This window comes from Epinephelus fuscoguttatus, linkage group LG16 (genome assembly GCF_011397635.1).
Source record: "Epinephelus fuscoguttatus linkage group LG16, E.fuscoguttatus.final_Chr_v1".
NCBI classification, from domain to species: Eukaryota; Metazoa; Chordata; class Actinopteri; order Perciformes; family Serranidae; genus Epinephelus; species Epinephelus fuscoguttatus.
Genome location: NC_064767.1, coordinates 14,257,410 through 14,277,491, shown reverse-complemented (window position 1 = coordinate 14,277,491; position 20,082 = coordinate 14,257,410). Strand labels below are relative to the sequence as shown.

At 40.7% G+C, this 20,082-nt stretch overlaps 1 protein-coding gene across 3 annotated transcripts in view; it reads left to right on the top strand.

The window, feature by feature from the left end:
- The first annotated feature begins 2,703 nt into the window (after window positions 1–2,703).
- Window positions 2,704–20,082, top strand: part of phactr2 (phosphatase and actin regulator 2) — a 58,249-nt gene continuing 40,870 nt past the window's right edge. The window contains exon 1 of one of the 3 annotated variants that reach the window (XM_049599560.1): window positions 2,704–2,943. In XM_049599560.1, coding sequence (XP_049455517.1) covers window positions 2,808–2,943 — 136 coding nt within the window. In that variant the 5' untranslated portion in view covers window positions 2,704–2,807. Of the gene's footprint in view, window positions 2,944–13,115; window positions 13,208–20,082 lie in introns of those variants that run through there. The other 2 variants (XM_049599563.1, XM_049599562.1) reach the window with 2 other exon arrangements.

Here is a 20,082-nt window from a genome sequence, read left to right as displayed (position 1 = left end):
CAGGCGCTTACGTGGAAAGCACAAGGCAGGAAGAGCAGCAGCAAAGACCCCAACAGGAACAGAACAGAGCAGCATCAACGACAAACAGAAATGACATCAATAAGTCAGACACAGCCCACACCTTATACTTTAAAGGATAACTTCAGCATTTTTCAACCCAAACCCCATTTCTCCATGTAAACTGGTCAAAGAGACTGATGTGAGCAACCGTTTTTGGAATTGCTCCAGTATTGAGAGAGCGGGCAGCAGCCGGCAGCTGCTGAATGAGCTGTAATGGAGGCACATGGGGCAACTGAACATCATCACTGTATGTCTATTAAATGTGGGTATTTTTGCCACAGACCGGCTCAGATTGTTAAATTGAAGTGTCTGAAGTGTCTTTTTACCTTCCATTTGATCCAGTCTATTTGTTATTGCCACGTAAAACACAAAGTCTCTTTCTGAAATATCATGAGATGTCACATGCTGCAGGAAAACAACAGTGAAAATGTGTGTGAGATCTGGAGAGAGTGTGATAACCAGAGTAGATTACAGTAAATGTAGTTTAGTGTTATCCAAAAGATATTCAATGTCATGAATGATTATTTACCTGATTTTAATATTGTGGATGAGGCTTTTGAATTTGACTGCCGCCCATACTTTGTGAGCTGTATACAAATGAAGAATGGGCGAGGAGGGGAAATAAAGGCAGTGTAGGGTGAATGAGAGCTACAGGACGTGAAGCTGAGAGATTGATAGAGTTCCTAGGGTTGCTGTGACCCTCTGCCCACAGAGGAAAAATGCAGATGTTGTGACGAGTGGTTGGTGTTTGCGCATTTCCAACCTGTGCTGACAAAATGAGGAGCTACACTCAAAGCAGCTGTCATAAACTATCTTAGCTGTGCAGTTCCTAGAAGTGATAGTTTTGTGCAAGAATGTGTGAAGGTTTGCATCACATATTAAAAAATGCAGCATACACAGATGTAGTCCCAAAGATGTCCCAAACATCTATTAATATGAAGAATATAGACAGATGTAAGATGTGTGGTGTCTATAAGGGGAAACACAGGCAGCTATCTGCGGCACCATCTTTAACCCCCAGCCTTATGTCATTTGCACATTATGTGTAGTCTGAATGTGTGCTTCACTCCATCTGACAGTTGCATCATTGATTCTTTTCATTTCAGACCAGGAAATACACAGTTTTATTCATATTATTTTGCACTGCATACAGATGAGCGACAGTAAAGTCCCTCTTATCTTATCTTATCTTATCTTATCTTATCTTGTTTTTCATAATAGGCCTAGAGCCAAACGAAAACAAAATCTACTTTCACGGGCAGTGTGAGGCGAAAATAGGCCTATGTGTATGCACAGTCTAAACCTTGTGGGGACAAAAAATGTTATAGGCTAAGCTAAACACTGATCCAGAGGTGTTTAATTGAGCAGCTTTTTTGACACTAATTGTTCAACTCTACCAGGTGAAATCCGTCTATAGCTGTGCTACAGGCTGAGCAACATTGTAAGGAGGCCACAGGCACAAAGCAGTGCAGGTAATGCCACCATGTATGACACATCCATGTAGTGTGAAAGCACACAAGACAAACAACCCTAATATGCAGTCAGCCTATCTTTATTTATACAAAACAAATAATAGCTCTGGATATTAACATATGTTGCTCTGCTCCATCCAAACATCAAACTTTAAGAAGTTCTGGTGCCTGAAAAACAAGATCAGAGTGAGAGCTCTTTCCTTTTTATCACCTCTCGGTGTAAAGCACGACAGAAGCTGTGTGTCAGCAGAGTGATGATTTAGCGACATCTAGTGTTTGATAGCAGCTACTGCAGCAACTTGGGTCTGTTAATTTTCCATGATGCTAAATTGACATTTTGTCATTGCGTAATATTTTAGCTATTTGGTAATCCACCTAACTAATGCACCACCCACATAATTTTGTCTATCTATAAAGTAACAAGTCATCCTGGTGATGCTGCTGTTCCTCTTTCTGTTTCTTTTCATGCACTAGATTCCCACAGATAATACAGACCCTGCATCCAGATGCTTTAATATATATATTTTTAAATTGGGTAACAGCTAAAGATGTCCTCACTTCCTGAAGATAATGCTTTGACATTAATTAAAACACCCACAACAGAGGCTTGTTGTAAGATATTGATTTTTCATGCAAGCAAAATAAAAATGGCAGCAGAGGGCAATGTGGTGTAAAATCATACATACAGCTCAGTTTAACCTTACGTTTCAGTATTTATGTGCAGGCTCGCCCACACAAATGGCTCTGCTGCTGAAAAGGACAATAAGTACAATGCTTATTTAGTTGTTTTAATAAGTTGCAATGAATATTTTGGTAGGATAACTATGGCGCTGGCTTCCATGGGCCTTGCTTAGCAGCTTGGCCCCAGAAAGTTGGTCCCTTTTTGCCCCCCTTATGGGCAGCCCTGTTTACTTTTCTGCAAATATCATACACACAAAATATACTCACACTTAGAGGCTTCAAAACAGGTTCAGCAGTGTGTCAGATAAAAGGCATACAGCCAGTCTTCACTTTGTGGCCAGATCACATTTCAACCTGTCACTAAATAAACAACCTGTCTTTCAGTGGGCGTGAACACACACAAACACACACACGCACACACACAGACACACACGCGCAGTTTATCTGCTGCAGGAGAAAACTTTGACTGACTAGATGAGGAGGGGAAGTCAGGCAGCTGCTGATGTTAATCAAGTTCCTGTGAGGTTTTTTCTCGTCCTTCTTGTCACTGTAAATCTGCGACCCCAATCCTGCGGGCTGACAGAGCAGGAGAGCATGGATGAGGAGGAGGACACCTATCCTGAGATGAAGCACTTTTCTCTGCCCTGGCCTCTCCCCAGGTTCCGCTCACACAGTGACACCTCCGGATTTCGCTCCAGAGTGCTGTTCAGGCTCCGGGGAGCTCGCTCAGGTAGGATGAACCACACAGACTGAGCCACAGGACACATTTATGAGCCAGTTATGGAAACCTCATCACAGGATCTTGAGTTTGAGTGAACAAACTGAACTAAATGAGACCATATGATGCTGTTTAAGTCATTTAAATTAAATTAAGTCAAGTAATCAGCTGAGACGTTATAGGAACTAAACTGCATCTGTCTGTTATCACCAATTTAAATGGCTCTTGTTACTTTTGGTGTAGCAAGTTATACTAGTTGCTCTTGGCTAGACAGCATCTCTATATGACTAATAAAGCAGCAGTGGCTTCCTGTTCTACACAGAGAAACTTTCCCCAGCTGTCTTTCACTTCTTGTCACAAGTAATGAGACACAAACTTTCTTTCTTTCTTTCTTTCTTTCTTTCTTTCTCATCTTTGTCGTCTTCTCTTCATATCACGGTTTATCTGTGTACAGCACAGTGGATGTAGTTAGCTCTTGAGTCTTTAATACTGAAGTTCATCATTTGAAGGGGGGATCATTAATTGCATAAATATTTGCTCCTTTGGGACACACCTACTTAAATAATCACTGGTGTATCCAGTTGTTTCACACAATGGGTTGAATGGTGTGTAGTTAAGGTGTGACAAGTGATTTCAGGTTGAATTTCAGTAACTATTGAATATCCTGGCAAAAAGTGCATCACAAAGACAAAACAATGTCAAACAAACAATAATAAGGTCAAACAATAATAATGACAATGACAATAAGGTCATTGAAATGTTTAAAATGCTGCCAAAACCATCTTATAATACACTTAACTCAGTAGTTAGTATGCAATCAGTGACACAGTAGCTTATATTTCAGCTTCTTCAGCATGTATGAATCAGTTTTAACTTTGACACTGAGGCTTTTCTGATGGTTAAGTGTCAAAAAGTTGTGAAACACTACAACCTTTTCACAGGCATTGTAAGACTTTGGCCATGTTGGTAACCTGCTTTGCATCCTCAGCGTCTTTCTCAAATGTCATTGTCACAGTTTAGCTGCCTGAAACCTCTGGCTGCTGAGCCCTGACAGGTCTAAATACTGTGTTGGTGGTTTGAACCACTTCCTATCAGCCCTTCTTCGGTGTTTTAGCCTTGAACTCAGCCTGCAGCGGTGCTCTCCACCCGATTCACACGCCCACACCTACTGTGACATGCACTGCAGGCATGAAGTTAAATCGTGTACTGTTTTTTTTTTCATCATGAGGGCCGTCTTGTTCTGCAGTCTGATTCATTTATTATAACGTTATTGTAAAGCTGCAGTTATTATACTTGTCTTCAACCGCCACAGGAAGTGTTCAGCATTTATGGTGTAGTTGTAATTACAGGAAATGATCGTGGAGTGGAGCAGTTAGGAAATTACATGTCTGAAGTTGTTTATGTCTCCTGCCAGTTTGAATTTTGAGCACCATGGTTCAAACTGTCAGAGTGATTTGGCTTATGCTGAACATTAAACACGAGAAGTGATTGTTAGACACTCCACACATAGTCCTCTCACTGTCTGTCTGTCTTCTTTTAATCATAAATATATTAGTACGGATTGGAACCACTGATCTAAATTTCAAAGTCAAACTAAATTCACTTAAAACATCCCTTTAAGATTTACTCAGCATATTGTGGTGTTCAGTAAGACCAACTGTTTGTAAATCAAGCAGCAGGGGGCGCTAATTCACCTTTTAACAGAGACCCATGTGCATTAAAATGGCACCCCACAAACAGGTGACATTACATTTGTCCATAGACTGTATAAACGTCCGCTCCACAGAGTGAAGCTTAGAAAAAAGCAGCTAAATGCGGACAGATGCAGAGCATGCTGGGTTAATTATATCTAACATGATCTGAAGCATAAATAAAATCTGACATGTAGATCTTAACTACAAATATCACAGAGTCTATCTCTGAAAAAAAAAAGAATTACAGCACTCTTTTTTTTTTTTAACTTGAAGGGGTGTAGTTGACCCTGCTGATGAGAAATTTCTCTTGCCCAAAGGAAAAGTGCCCCTGTGGGGGAAATTACCAGAATTAATGGCTGAAGGGAGGGGTGTCTTTTCAGGTCCGTGTAGTTTTTTTTTAACAAACTTGTTGAAAACATAAGACTAAAGAGAAAACATAGGTCACAGACTTGAGAACAAATCAAAAGGAAGCATAAACAAATATAAGCATGGCCATTTAAGGTAAAAGTTGTCTCTCAAGTGTCCCTTGAGCATCGTCTTTTCAAAAATCTGAGCTGACACCCCGTAAGAGGAGTGCTCGGGTTCAAACCGTCTGTGTGCATCTTCTATCCGTGTTAAGTTTTCTCCAACTTCCTCCTAAAGTTCAAAGACATGCAGGTTAGATTAATTGTTGACTCTAAATTTAAAAGACAAGCTGTGTGAATGTGATTGAGAAAGGATAATCAGTGACAGATAATAGTGCAACACTGAAGCCCACTTGTAACAGCAGTTATCACTCCACTAACAATAAAACATGGAGTTGTAAGTTCTTTAGTTGTGTAAACCCATCCCTGCTGTATCCTCCTGAGACCTGAACTTTTGTTTGGTATGCATTTTTAATTTCTCCTAGCTATTTGGGATCAGTAGGACCCAATAAGTATAAAAGACTCAACATTGTCAACAATAATTAAGTCCCAATGTCCTCAAAAAGGACAACAATAAGTCCCACCCACCTAATCAACAGTGTCTTGTTACTGTTGCTAAAATTGGTCAGATTTGTTGCCGTATCGAACTACAAACATTATCAATCATAAATAAACAAGTTTCAGTCATAAAATGTGATCAGGTTTTGGACCTTGCCCACTTTTGTGTCGGGATTAGCTTCAGACTGACTTGGCAGAGATGGCTGCCATCTTGTTTTTACATGGATTAGTGTATTGTGCTCTTACTACCACTAGATGGAGCAAACAGTGTCCATGAAGGAGGACAACAGGTCTTAGTTAAGTAGAATGAAGTATAAAGTCAAGTAAACCCAAAATGTGATGTCCTCATATGAGGAGGGTGTGAAGAAGAGTATGTATTTTCCCTAAAACTTATTCAAATCAAATAATTTGTCATCAAAACTAGAGATTTAAAGTCTACCTTTTGACCTTTTGAAGCAGCAGCTGACAAAAGCAATCCCACTTCAGTTGCACCTTCTGCTGAGGAAGATCATGTGATACGATCAAAAGCTCCAGAACAGCTACTGAGTGGTCCATATGGTGAGATTCTTTGTGTCAAGTGAAAGATGCCAAAAGCTCTTAAGTATCTAAAATAGGAACATTATTGATTTTACTCTGGAGATTCTGTTGAATAGCCAAATGTGTGTTAAGTTAGTGACAATATGATTTTTAATGCTATTTTCTGTCACTATTCTAAGGTTTATAAGGTGTATAAGAATATGATACGTTAATGGGTGTGTGCATATGCACTTGTGCACCCACACATATACATTTGTGTCTGTGCCTGTGGAGAAAAAAATCAATTTAGGATGTGGACTAAGATGCTCTTTACCATCTGTTGTAAATAGCATGCTGTCCTCCGGATGGGCGCTGCATCGCTCTTGTAATTACACGGGCAGAAACAAGAAGACAGAGGAGAGGAGAGAGATGAAGGGGAGAAGTGAAAAGAGGGTGAGAAAGAGAGGATAAAAAATGGAAAGGGAGGCCAAGATGTGATGTATGAAGGCAAAAGAAAACAATAAGGGACAGAAAGAGACGAGAGGCAGAGAATGGAGAGTAAGAGAAGAGGAGGAGGCATAAAAAGGATGCAAGGACAGTATGATTAAGGAGGAGGAGAGGACAGATGACATGTTGAACAGAAGAAGAGCACAACAGAGGACTGTCAGCTTGCTGCTCCTTGTGGGTTCTCTCCTCGAAATAACATTGATTACATACCCTTTTAGTCTGCAATAGCTACTTGTTAAGATGTGACTGTGATGCAGAGTGCAGCCCTTCCCCCTTCACTGCCCACACACAGTCTATCCTCAGCCACAGAGGCAGCTGCTTTAACAGCCGCAGACATACCCGAAAAGTTCTGGTTGGTTTTCTCCAGTAATTAAAGGCCCGATCTATAATTGTGTTCACGCATTGCCACCATCTTCAGCTGTTGCTTCAATGAAAATCTCAAATTGAAGGTGAAGTTATTAATACAGTTTTACAAATATTTTGCAGATTGCACAGTTTGTAAAAGAAGCCAAATCAACCTGTGGAACAACTTTCTGTATAGTTTAGTTGATTTGTCATCTGAAAGATTCGTAAATGGATCATCATCAGTGCAACACTCAGTGTGGGTGTAACCATTAGGGTCAGGATCAGACCTGATATATCAGTTTGACAAGGTGTGTTTTCAGACAGGATTTGGGGATTAGTAATTTTGCGATATTGCAAATGTCTTGTGGTAGAGATTTCCAAAGGCATGAGGCAGAACGGCTGAAGGCTCAAGACCCCACAGTAGTCAAGCGAGCAGATGGTGAATTGAGTTAGATGACAGAAGAGGATCAGAGAGTACGTGAGGGTGATAATAAGGAGTTTGGAACAATACAAAGGAGCTAGATTATGAAGGGCCTTAAAAGTGAGAAGCATAATTTCTATATTGAGAAGATGTTTAACAGGGAGCCAGAGCAATATGATCTATAAATGTAACTACACATAGCGGCGACACAGACCTCCTGTCTATTTTTGTAAGCTGAAACCATTTACTTTCACCATTTTTATTAACTTTTATTTCACAGATAAGAAACAGTAAATTGTAAAGACAATAAAGCCCCCGCTAAAATAGCATTTTAAGTCTTGTGTGTGATTTATCCTGGCTTATATGAGCAGAGGAAACCTCTGCTTGTCGCTAGGCTAATTTATACAATGTAAAATGCCATAGACTTGTGCTAATAACGTTAGCATGTTATATTTGAGGGAAAAATGTGTCCAGATAAAGACAAGTGTTTGTGAATGCTGTGAGTTATAGTGAAGCTGATTTGTGTACTTGTGTTTGAAATGGTCTCTATTAAACGATATTAATGTGTAATTTGAATCAACTAAAAAGAGTCTATGGCATTTTACATTGTATAAATTAGCCTAGCAGCTAGCGGACATTTCCTTCTCTTCTCATATGAAGCCAGGGACAACAACAACATTTCACAAAAGTAACTAACGTTACAATATTTGACTCTATTACAACTCACAATGTTCACCAACGAAACAACTCGCTGCCTTATACAAAACACATTTTCCCAAAAAATGTAACATGCTAACGTAATTAGCACAAGCCTATGTCACTTTACATTGTATAAATTAACCTACTGACGAGCAGAGTTGCCCTCTGCTCATATTAAGCCAGGTTAAATCTAGAAGTAAATCCCTGAAGGATAAGTAAATTTTTATAGTCTATGGGAGGTGCACGTCAGGTTACCAGTGCGACAGACCCTACGCACATTGCCTATGCCGTTTTGAGCATTTATAGTTGAGTGATGATCTGTCTGTGTCACTCTGCAGTTACACCTCCAAAACACTTGCAGCAGAGGTTTCTCTGAAGTGCTGTAAAGTTATGTTGATTCAAAACACACATTAAACACACATTAGGCATAGCTTAATAGAGACAATTTCAAACACTAGTATTCACACGGCTTCACTACAACTCGCAGCATTCACAGACAAACACTGGACACATTTTTCCCTCAAATACAACATGCTAATGATATTAGCATAAGCCTATGGCATTTTACACTGTATTAACCAATTAGCCTAGCAGCTAGTGTTTTTACCTCTTCTCATATAAAACCAGGGGCAACAGCAACATTTAGTAAAGGTATAACTCACTTAGTTCACCAACTGTCTTGTACTAAACATGTTTTCCAAACAAATACAACATGCTAACGTTATTAGCACAAGCCTATGGCATTTTACATTGTATAAATTAACCTAGCGATGAGCGGAGATTTCCTCTGCTCATATGAAGCCAGGATAAATCTCTAAAGGATAAATCACACACAAGACTTAAAATGCTATTTTGCAGGGACTTCACTGTCTCCACAATTTATTGTTTCTTATCTGTGGAATAAAAGTAAATAAAAGCCTCGTTTCCACTGAGGGAAATGGTTCAGCTTACAAAAATGTGTAGTTACAGTTCTGGGGAGGTGTAATGGATTAGTCAAGTTAAGTGAAATTAAGTAAAGTTAATGGATCATCACAGGTATAACAATTCACCCTGAGTTGCACATCCAGTGGGTGAAGAGACAAACTTTAGTGCCAATCCATCCGGAAGCTTTTGAATTATTTCACTCTGAACCTGACTTGCCATCCCTACAGACTCGCCAGTGTGTCTAAAAATAACTAGTTTGAAGGTTTAAAATCTCATCTTTAATAATTATTTCATGTGTTTTACATAACTGCCCTGAGGTCTTGAATTCATTAAGGCCCTGCTGGGTACACTGTGCTCCCCCAAAAAACAACAGCATCAGTTGTTTCAGCAAATCCTCTAAAACATAAGATATGTTAACATTTAAGTCACAAAGCCCTCTAGTGGCTGTTGTAATTATGACTCTTGTCTGATGGGAGCAAAGAAGCAAATTGTCGGCCCAGTCCCAATCTATACACTCATGGACTCATGGACTTTGAGGTGCGATCCCGGTAAGTTCACAAGGGTTTAGGGCTATCATATTGTCATATAGTACCTTTATATAGTACCAGACTTGGCCTGAGGGAATATGGCATTGTGACGTTAAAACCCAAGGTTACCAGGGGAAACCTGAAAGCTGATGCTCAGTGAGGCTTATTGGTGTGCTGGTCCATGTGATGTGCTTAAGTTAACATAGACCCACCACATTAACAAGAATAATGGTTCGACTGATGTTTCGTCATGTCATTGTAATGAGGAATCACAAACAAAGTAATTTGTCATCTAGGCTAATTCGGAGGACTTATTGGCCTGCTGTTATCTCATTGTAAATACAATACACTGCATGGTTTTACAGTTGGCAAACAACAGGTGATTGTAATCCAATAATTAAGGTGATTGCATGATGACACAGCTGTGTTGCCTTACTTCAGTCCTCCTAACAGCATATATTAACGCTTCTGAAATCTGACTTTCACTCATTTCTTTCTCTCACAATCACACCCTCAGTGTTGAATGTGATTTCCAGTTTTTGGGTGGACTGCATGTGTGGTTCTCACATTACACGGTGAGAAAAGAGGGTTAATACCTGTTGACCTCATGAGGTACTGGCAGCTTTATGTGTTTCATCTACTTTGTTTCTTTGTGTGATCGTGTGTGTTTGGGTTTGTGTGGGTGTCGTTAGAGTTGATGAGCCAGTTGTTTTTCTTCTCACTTGTTTGTGAGATGTTTCATTGGACTAGGTAAAAAGTTAACATCTCACTTTCTCCATTTCTCTCCTCCTTCTATCTGTCTATCAGTAACTCGAAGTGATTACTCTCTAATCCTTTAACTCTGTTAATATTTGTTCAAACGTCTTGAACAAGATGTTAACATTATGCTGCACAGCCTTAAGTAATGCTGTGTACATACAGTGAGTGTATGTGCATAGTGGAGATTTAATAAACACTCAGAATTGCTGGTTTATTTAAAAAAGCTTGTGAAAGAGAGAGAAATTACAGGGAAACAAAACAGGAAAATTCTAAGATTTTTACACATTAGTCGAGGAGAGGATGAGAGAGGACAAGAGGGAAATTAAAAGGGAGAAAAAAGGAAATGAGAAAGAATAAAACAGGAAAGCAAATAATAAAACAGACTGATAATAAAGGAAATAAGCATTATACCATATGGCATGATAGCAGCTGCTGTTATGTGGTCAATAATGTAATGGTTGTGGAGACATTACATGCACAATCACACACAGATACGTGTCTCTTCAGGCCATCAGTGTATTTTAAAGTGTCACGATCCACTTATTCTTTTCACAGGTGGAGCTTTACCATCGAAAGAGATACGATTTTATAAAGAACAGGAAATTAAAAATCAACTGCGCTTGACACACACATATACACACATGTTGTACACAAAGAGAGGAGCTATAGAGCGGGCTGCAGAATCCAGCATCAGACAGTCACTGGCATACAGATGACATAGTTACCGTGTTGAGTGGCTCTTCACAACACTTGAGGCACCACAAGTGTGTGTGTGACAGAAAAACAGAAAGAAAATGACCATCTGTCTGCCTCTTGGTCATTCACGCTCTTTCTATCTGCACCTCTGATTTCCGTCTCTCCTGTCTATCTGAGATTTTATGTGTATTGATTGTTATTATCACAGATGTATTATTTTATGATCCATTGGTTTAATATCTTCCTTGATTTTATCACAGTGCAGTCACTGCGGCGCCATGCTCTTCAGGTGTGTTTTCCATTCAGCAATTTGTGTTTAAAGCCCTGGAAAAACAAATATGCTACTAAGCGACAATCAAGGCTGAAATAAAAATTTCAGATGTTATTTGTTGAGAATACTCAAAAACCTAACCAATGTGCTTCATCAAGACCGACCAGCCCACTTTAACCCAGAAACAAGAGCTGAGAGGAAATGCAGAAATCTCTAATGTAATAATCCAAATTGTTCCAACTTTGGCAGAAAATTGTGTGTATGTAAGAAGCTGATTGTGTTTATAGTTTGTAAATTGTTTTCAGGACTTATAATGAAAGAAAACAATTAATGTGTAAAGCTGGAAATTTAACTGTGTTCTCATTTCTGATTTTAAATTATTTATAAAGTCTCCATATTTCTATTTCCACATGCAAACATAACTCCCTCCTGAATCAATCACTCAGAAAGTTATTCACTATTTTGATAACTGATTTTTTTGAAAGCAAAAATGCCAACCAGTAGCGTATGGTTATTAGGATGGATCCCAGTGCATGATATTATGACGGGCCCTAGTGCCAGATTTTGCATCGAAACAGCTACTGTATGTTTTATGGTATCAGGCAGTCAACTCGAGCTGCACTGATGTCATACGTCACTCTCAATATGTCATCTACAAAACACACCCTCCCAATGTGGTGGTCTATTTAAGCTGCAAAGTCTTCCTAGCTCTCCGTTTGCATTGTCAGTGCCACTGCTGCCCTGCATCAGTACTGCTACTTGCTCTTTCAGCCCCACCTCCACCCCAGCATCCACCTGCAGGCTCCGACTAAGCGGGGAAATATTTGATCTTAAAATGACCTTCAAATTAATTCAAATGTTGATTAGATTAGTTGCTAGTGGTTAGCAGGTTAGCATTGTCGCCTCACAGCCAGAGGGTTTCTGATTTGAACCTGGGGTGGTGGGTTTGAACCCAGCGGTGGAAGAGCCCCTGTGTGGATGGAGTTTGCATGTTCTCCCTGTGTCAGCGTGGGTTTTCTCCAGGTACTCCGGCTTCCTCCCACAGTCCAAAGACATGCAGGTTAACTGGTGACTCTAAATTGTCCGTAGGTGTGAATGTGAGTGTGAATGGTTGTCTGTCTCTATGTGTCAGCCCTGTGATAGTCTGGTGACCTGTGTAGGGTGTACTCCGCCTCTCGCCCAATGTCAGCTGGGACCCTTCTGTGACCCCTAACAGGATAAGCAGTTACGGAAAGTGCTGTTCGCTTTGGGGACAAGACACGTAGGCTATAACGTTAAAATTGTAGGAGGACATGTTATTGCCACCTTGCATTCAACAAACATGCTTCTGTTTACCATGTTACTATCTTGTTGATAACATGAGGTCAGTTCATGTGTGCCAAAGATGACTGACTGCAATAAAACATAGATAAAGAAAAGTGCAACACGGGAAGGTAAACACACTGCACATACAGGACTCTACCTGCTTATTTGATGCATCTCCCCTCTATTTTCCTCCTCCTCTCCTCTCCTCTCCTCTCCGTATTCCCTACGTCACTATGGGACCTCAACACAGGAGGGAGAGTAAAAAAAAAAAAAGGTTGAGACTGGAGCCAGACAGCAGCCAGAGGAAGGAGGAAAATCTTGACAGGCAGGGAGATGGAGATAAACGCAGGAGGAGACACAGACAGGGGAGGGAGAACGAGGAACTGAGATGGAAACAAACATTAACTTTTAATGCTCTTTATTGGAGCGAGGGGAGGCAGGAGGGAGGGAGGAGACAGTGGAGAGAGGAAGTAGACAGAGAGGGAGGGGAGAGAGAGAGAGAGAGAATAGGAGGAGAGAGACAGAGAGGAAGGGAGGAGGGGGAGTCAGTAGGGGGAGGGAGGGAGGCAGAGAGGTGGTGTGTCGGGAAGAGGCAAGGATCAATTCACACTGCTGATATTATTCCCTGGGTCAAGTCATGGAACATGACGGTGAGTTTTCTTCTTATATAATCAGCTGTATCTTTCTCTGCGTGTGTGTATGTGCTTGTGTTGTCCAGTGTCTCAGTGACTTTCTGTGTCTGTGTTAATGTGACAGAAGGCATGGTGGACACAGACACAGATCATTCCCACTACTTGTTCTTCTCTTCACACACTGTCCTTATTTATCACCTGTTAGCCAGTGATTGCTGTTTGCATAAAGTGTTCACACAGGCTGTAAATCCTCAGCCTATATATGAGTTATGAACCAGCCTGCTGTCAGTGTTTAGTTTGAAGTTAGCTTTGTGAAAACCACTCAGTTAAACACATTAAAAACAGGATCATAGTGCATTTAAACATGCCTACTTTGTCTGGTTTGCAACATGAACTCATTTGTATGAGCGTCTGACCATTGTAGTCACAGATCATTTGACTATGATTATGTCTGTCTGAGAAACGCAGAGCGAGTTTTCTGGCACTCCTTTGACTCATTTCATAGCTAAAATAAACATGCGTCATATATCAGTGACAACACACATACATGCATTATGTACAGGAACACTACTTTAAAGGCACAACAACACTGTGTGCAATATTAATAAGATGCTAATGCTGCAAGGAGAACACTTAATAACATTAAGGTTGGCTATGTCTTCACTTAACCAGGCTCCCGGTGTGCTTCGAGGGCCAGTTTTGCTGATGACACTTATGAGGCAACGGTGATTGTGTGCTTAACTTTAAAAGCAATTATTGGTTTTGTAAGTCTGCCCACAGTTGCATTATGGGAATATAGTTTCTTGTATGACTAAGACATGGCAGTAACTTTATTGTCAATGCTCTGCAGAGGATAGAAAACTTACTCAGGCCAGTAATTCCAGATGGCACTCGGCTGTCACCCATCTGTGGTGTATCAGACTAAATGACAATGATATGTACGTCGGTCGGGGTCACAGTCAGCTGGAGGAGGCAGGCAGGCTATATCTGGCGCATGTTATCTAATATAGTTTAATTACTGTTTGCAGAGGTTGTCATCGCGTATCACAATCGTCAAAAAGCCCCTTGTTGTTGTCTCAGGAAAGATTTACAGCCATAAACTCACTTTAATCTGTGCTCCTTTGTGTGTGTGTGTGTGTGTGTGTGTGTGTGTGTGTGTGTGTGTGTGTGTGTGTGTGTGTGTGTGTGTGTTGAGTGAGATGTGGTTTGTGGTGTTGGGATGAGTATTCATGAAATAAATGCTGTTGTGAATTTGGGACACATCTTTTGCAAGGCAAAACAGCACACTTGCATGTGTTGCTATGTGATGCGTGTGTGTGTGTGTGTGTGTGTGTGTGGTCACAATGCTCATCACTGTCTCTGCTCACTCATGATTGTGTACAATATGGGTCTTATTTTGTGTAAGGGTGCGTTCAGGAGGCAATGTAAGGTGGGACGACACAAGATGTGTATTTGCATGTGGCCATTTGACTAAAATAATTCACCATTGCACGGTGCAGTCTGCAATAAACAGAGGCGTCGGACTAATTTGCAGTTCAGTGTATGGAAGCTTCAACTGTCTGCACATCCACCCCTCACTTAGAGTGACTGATGTCGCCTTCTTTGAGAAAGAGGTTTGTGCTGAAGTCAAGGGTGTAGGTGTCATTTCAGTATCCGTGGGGACACATATGAAACGAGGGACAATTTTGAGCATCAGGTGCTTCATCTGCCAATTTTTTTGTGTGACTAGTTTGTGCATTTTCTGCAGAGCAAAATGCCTCTGCTCCTTTCATGTCTTTTTGGACAGGACAAATGCACACATTCTAAATATTGAAGGGGATGTAGCCCCCTGTGTTCCCCTGAAATCTACACCGAAATGACAACTGCTGTGTCAGTTTTGCAGTTTGCAGCTGTCGTTGTAAGATATGTCTGTTTATCTCTCTCACACACTCATTTCATTTGATGTGAAACTCGCCCTGGTAAAACAGCATACTTCTAGCTTGGCAGATGGATCCGCCGTTCTTGTTTGTCAGGTAGATTTGTCCTGATTCATTGAATGTCGTCATGGCTAGAACCTGCCATCTTAGTTGAGAAAGTACTGCAATATTTCATCTTAAATCTGCACATTATTTTGCTGTAAGCATGATATAAACGTGTCAGACCCGAGAAAGGTTAGTTTGCGGTGCGGCCCCAGACCTCTTTAGCTACACTCTAGTAACAAACCTCAGCAAAGTAAAAGCTAGCTGGACGTTAGCCAAAGCAACCATCATCAACCGGTGGCGGTCTACTTTAAAACAAACCATGTTGAGACACCATAAGAAACCCCTGACAAACGGCCACATTACATGACTGAGCCAATGAGTGACAAGCTCCGGACAGCTGTTTTTGCAATTGACTCCAGTAAATCAGCGCAGATATGGCCTTATATAGTTAGAGTATGAAGGTGTAGATATATATGCAGGCCGCTGTTTGTTTACTCTCCCAGTCCGCTGTCCTCAAGTAGTCACATACGCTTCGAAAGCACAGCCACAGCTTGTGTTTTCTTTATGAAACATGATGTTGCTATTACATTTTCCTGCTGCAGCGGCCCTTATTCTTGGGTTATTATTAAAGACCCCACTCTGCGGTATCAATCTCTCCTCCTGCTCTCTCTCTCTGTCCCTGCTCTGTCTCTTTCTCTGTCTGTCTCTCTGGAGCTCGTTTCATCTCGAGCTCTCCGGCTGCCTGTCTGGCAGGATGTCAACTATTGATTTATACAGGCAACATTTTAGCAATGATGGCGGCTTATGGGTTGTGCCAAATAGAATACAACAAACAGGGGATCAGGTTTCAGACAAGCTGGCTGGCATATGTGAGGAGGAAGAGGAATGACAGTAACCACTCCTGTATCATTGCAGGACTACAGTTAATTTTAGAAGGCAAATACCCTTGTAATAGGGATGCACAGGGTTATGAAGGTGGACAGAGGGGACAAAGTCGTGTTTATAGGGAGGAGTAATTGGATATTGTTTGCTTTCAGTACTGTATACAGGCCTCCTTTCACGGCGTGGAGTTGGATCATGTGCAGGAACCAAATTGTCCAATATTAAGTTACAAATTTAGATTAATATCAGCAGCCACAGCCCAGAGCATTGTAATTTATTCTTAAAGAAATTGCATGCCTACTCTGTTGAGCGATAAATGTCAGTCACTGATTTATATATGGTGGCCGCACTGCAAAAACACCAAGAAAGTCAAATCAATTTGAGAGCAGACGTCATTTTGGGATGAAATTTTATGTTAAAGCCCCTTAAAAGAAAAACATATCTTACATATTGCTACATAACATTAAATATTCATGACTTAATAAGCAAGAACTCTTTTTATTATGTTTTCTGTAATGTGTGTAGCAACAGTAATGTATGGAAATGGGCATTAATTTGCATTTTGTGTTGCAGATTTTGGAAGTTTTCAGTAATATTCATACTCAACACTGGAGCAAAATCTACTGACGGGGAACCCTCACGCATAAACTCATTTTACAGGCCATTAACAAAGCCAACAATGGCATGTTAACAAATTTTGCAAATAAAAAAACAGACCATGATTTGGACAAATGAAGCTTCACATTTCTACTGTACAATGAGATTTCACTGGTTTGCTACTGAGACCTTTTAAGAGAGAATAAGTTCCTCTCAGCTCAGATTGGTCTGCTTGTGTAACAGAGCCTGGTCCTTGCTGAGTCACACTTGACTGTTATGACAGTTTAGTTCAAACTGTTGTTATGGAGCAGAGCTGTCCGGTCCCTCGCTCTTGAAAAGGTTAGCTGCTCCGTAACATGGAAAAGCTGCGGGCGTAAATTCACACATTTAAGATTTATGCATAGAAGGGTGGTGTGCAAGTGTCACTGTAAGATACGCAACTTGTCATGAAAGTGCTACTTTCTTTTTTCAGACGATCACAGAATGCACAAAATCATTGCAGCAAATCAGCCTGAATGACACACACACACACACACACACACACACACACACACACACACACACACACACACACACGCTCCTTGTCCTTTGGCTATGACAAACCTGTACCCTGACAGTAACTGAGTTTAATAAATAAATCAAGGAGAGGGGAGAAAGGTTCTGAAAAGTAGCACTTAAACAATTATTACCCCCTTGTTCCGCTGAGGCTACTACTTAATATTTGATGACTCCTTTCCTTTCTTCTGGCCCTCCTCCTCCACCTCCACCTCTCCTGTCTTTTTTTTTCGCTGTTCCGGTCAATGCAAAGGTCAGCGCCCCTCAGCTGATCTCTGTTATTTAATGTCAGGACAAACAGGACTCGGTTCCTGAAAAGTGTCACTTGGACATACCGATTCCCCCACTGTCCTTTTGACTTTGAGATCGTCCCAAAAGATCTCCCTTCTGGATATTGTATTCTTGCAAAGATTTACAGTAAAAGCATCGCATTGATCCAAACTCCCTCCAGAGGGAGCTTTTCCCTGCATTCGTTTGATCAGTAATTGACACAGAGGATTAAAGAGTTGAAGCAGTAGAAGCCAAAAGGGTCAATAGTGAGTTTGTGACTAGAAGAAGTTCCCAAAGAAAGGATACGTTCAAGATCAAACACATTATCTCCATCTTTGGGTTTTCTGTTGATGAGCTTTGACTTTCATCACCTCTCTCTGTCTGCCCATCTCTTTCACACATGCATACATGGACCTTTGGTCATCAGGTCAATATCTTAAAGTGAATACAGTAAATACAAGGAATACTGAGTGCCATGGACAGATTAGGAGACAATGGGCCTCTGGGCATAGATATGCAAAAGGCTGCACCACCTCCCCTATGTAGCAGCAAGAAACACAGACTTTGCGGTGGTTTTGTATTTTTTTCCGTTGCTGTTTTGTCTTCTTTTGTAGTTATTATGCATCTTTTTGTGATTTTGTGTGTCTTTGTAGTTATTTTGTGTCTCTTTGGGGTCATAATGTGTCTTTTTAGGGTTATTTCGTACCTTTCTGGGTTGTCTTGTGTCCCTTTGTAGTTGTTTTGTGTCCCTCTGGGGTTATTGTGTCTTTTTTGGTTTGTTTTGTGTCTCTTTGGGGTTATTTTGTGTCTTTTTTGGGTTATTTTGTGTCTCATTGTAGTTGTTTTGTGTTCCTTTGGGGTTATTGTGTCTTTTGGATTGTTTTGTGCCTTTTTGGGGTCATTTTGTGTCTCTAAATAGCGGTTTTATGTCTCTTTGGGGTCAATTTGTGCCTTTTTGGGTTGCTTTGTGTCTCATTGTAGTTGTTTTGTGTACCTTTGGGATCATTGTGTCTTTTTTGGGGTTTTTTCTTGTGTCTCTTTGGCTTCAATTTGTGCCTTTTTGGGGTCATTTTGTGTCTTTTTGGGGTTGTTTTGTGTCGTGTTGTAGTTGTTTTGTGGTCCATTGAGGTCATTGTGTCTTTTTGGGTTGTTTTCTGTCTCTTTGTGGTCATTTTGTGTCTTTTTTGGGTTGTTTCGTGCCCTTCTATAGTCATTTTGTGTCTATTTGAGGTCATTTTGTGTATTTTGGGTCATTTTGTGTCTCTTTGTGCTTGTTCTGTCACTTTTTGTAGTTATTTTGTGTCTCTGCAGTTCCTTTGCAACTCTCTGTTTTCATTTTGAGTCTCTTTCTGGTGAGTATTTATTAATTTGAGTGACATTTTGCAGGTGAAGGCCAGCGGGGCCCCTGACACTTTGGCCCTCTGGGTAATCCATGCATGCTGACTGCTTGGAAAATAAGAGTCTAATAACTAGTGGGATTCTTCTCGAAAACAATTCGGTACATTATTTTGGGCTCGGGGTACACTGGAGTAATGGCTTGGTCCAAGTTATATTCAGTCCAATGGGGTCAGGTCAGGTAGTGTTGCCATAGGTCTAAGGTCTCTGTCAATACGTGTAATAATCAAGTGGGCTCGTGATCAGGTGGTTCATTATAATCATTACAGAAGAAAACTGTGTGCTTTGAGGCAGATAGAGTATGAGCTGTAATGTGCAACCCCAAGGTTGAAATTTGTCCTACAGCCAGGTAAAATACAAAACACCCAGAGACTTTAACATAAAACATAAAAACATATAATAAAAATACGTAAAACACATGCAACACCCACCACAGAAGCTGATGTAAAACTAATACATTCACAAAAGCATAGCATTCAACTTTAGAGCAGACAGCTCAATCATCTATTAATCATTGATGATGATGATGATCATCATCATCATCTCTCACAAATATACAAAAGACTGATCACCCTCAGAATTTAACATTTTGATGTCATGACAGACAAAATGATTTCTCACCCTGTCAAACCTGAATTTCAACACCACAGCCTTTCCCACTGTCCGTTCACACACATGTAGCCTCCTACAAATTCAGCTTGCGTCGCTGATACATCAGAGTTAATGACATTAACTCCTAGTCAATACTAACACAGTCACTTTCCTCTGTTACCTTTACTAAGTACTCCCATCCTCCTGTCCTGTCTTTATCCTCCCACCTCTTCACTGACTTCCTTCCTGTCTCAATTATCCACTTCCATCTTAGTCGCTAACGGCAGTCCCCTAAGACTGCGGTCATCACGGCAGCCCCAAGGTGTGAATGTGTGTTATTGCATGCTACAAACAGAAGTGGATTTGGAGTCTTTGCAGAGTCCCTCAGACTGCTGTCATATATCAAAAACATGTGTCAGATGTAAGATCCTGTGAGTCACACTGGGATGATAAGATGTGAATCAGCCACATTCAAAGTCCATGTAAAAAAAATGCAGCCAATCATATGATGTTGTTGACTGATTGCAGATGTGTGTGTTGACTGTATTAAGAGGTGCTGAACGAGGCTGTACACACACTGCTGCAGGAGTCAAATGCACTGCTGTATTTCGATCGCCTTATTTGACGTGTGTGAATTTGCCA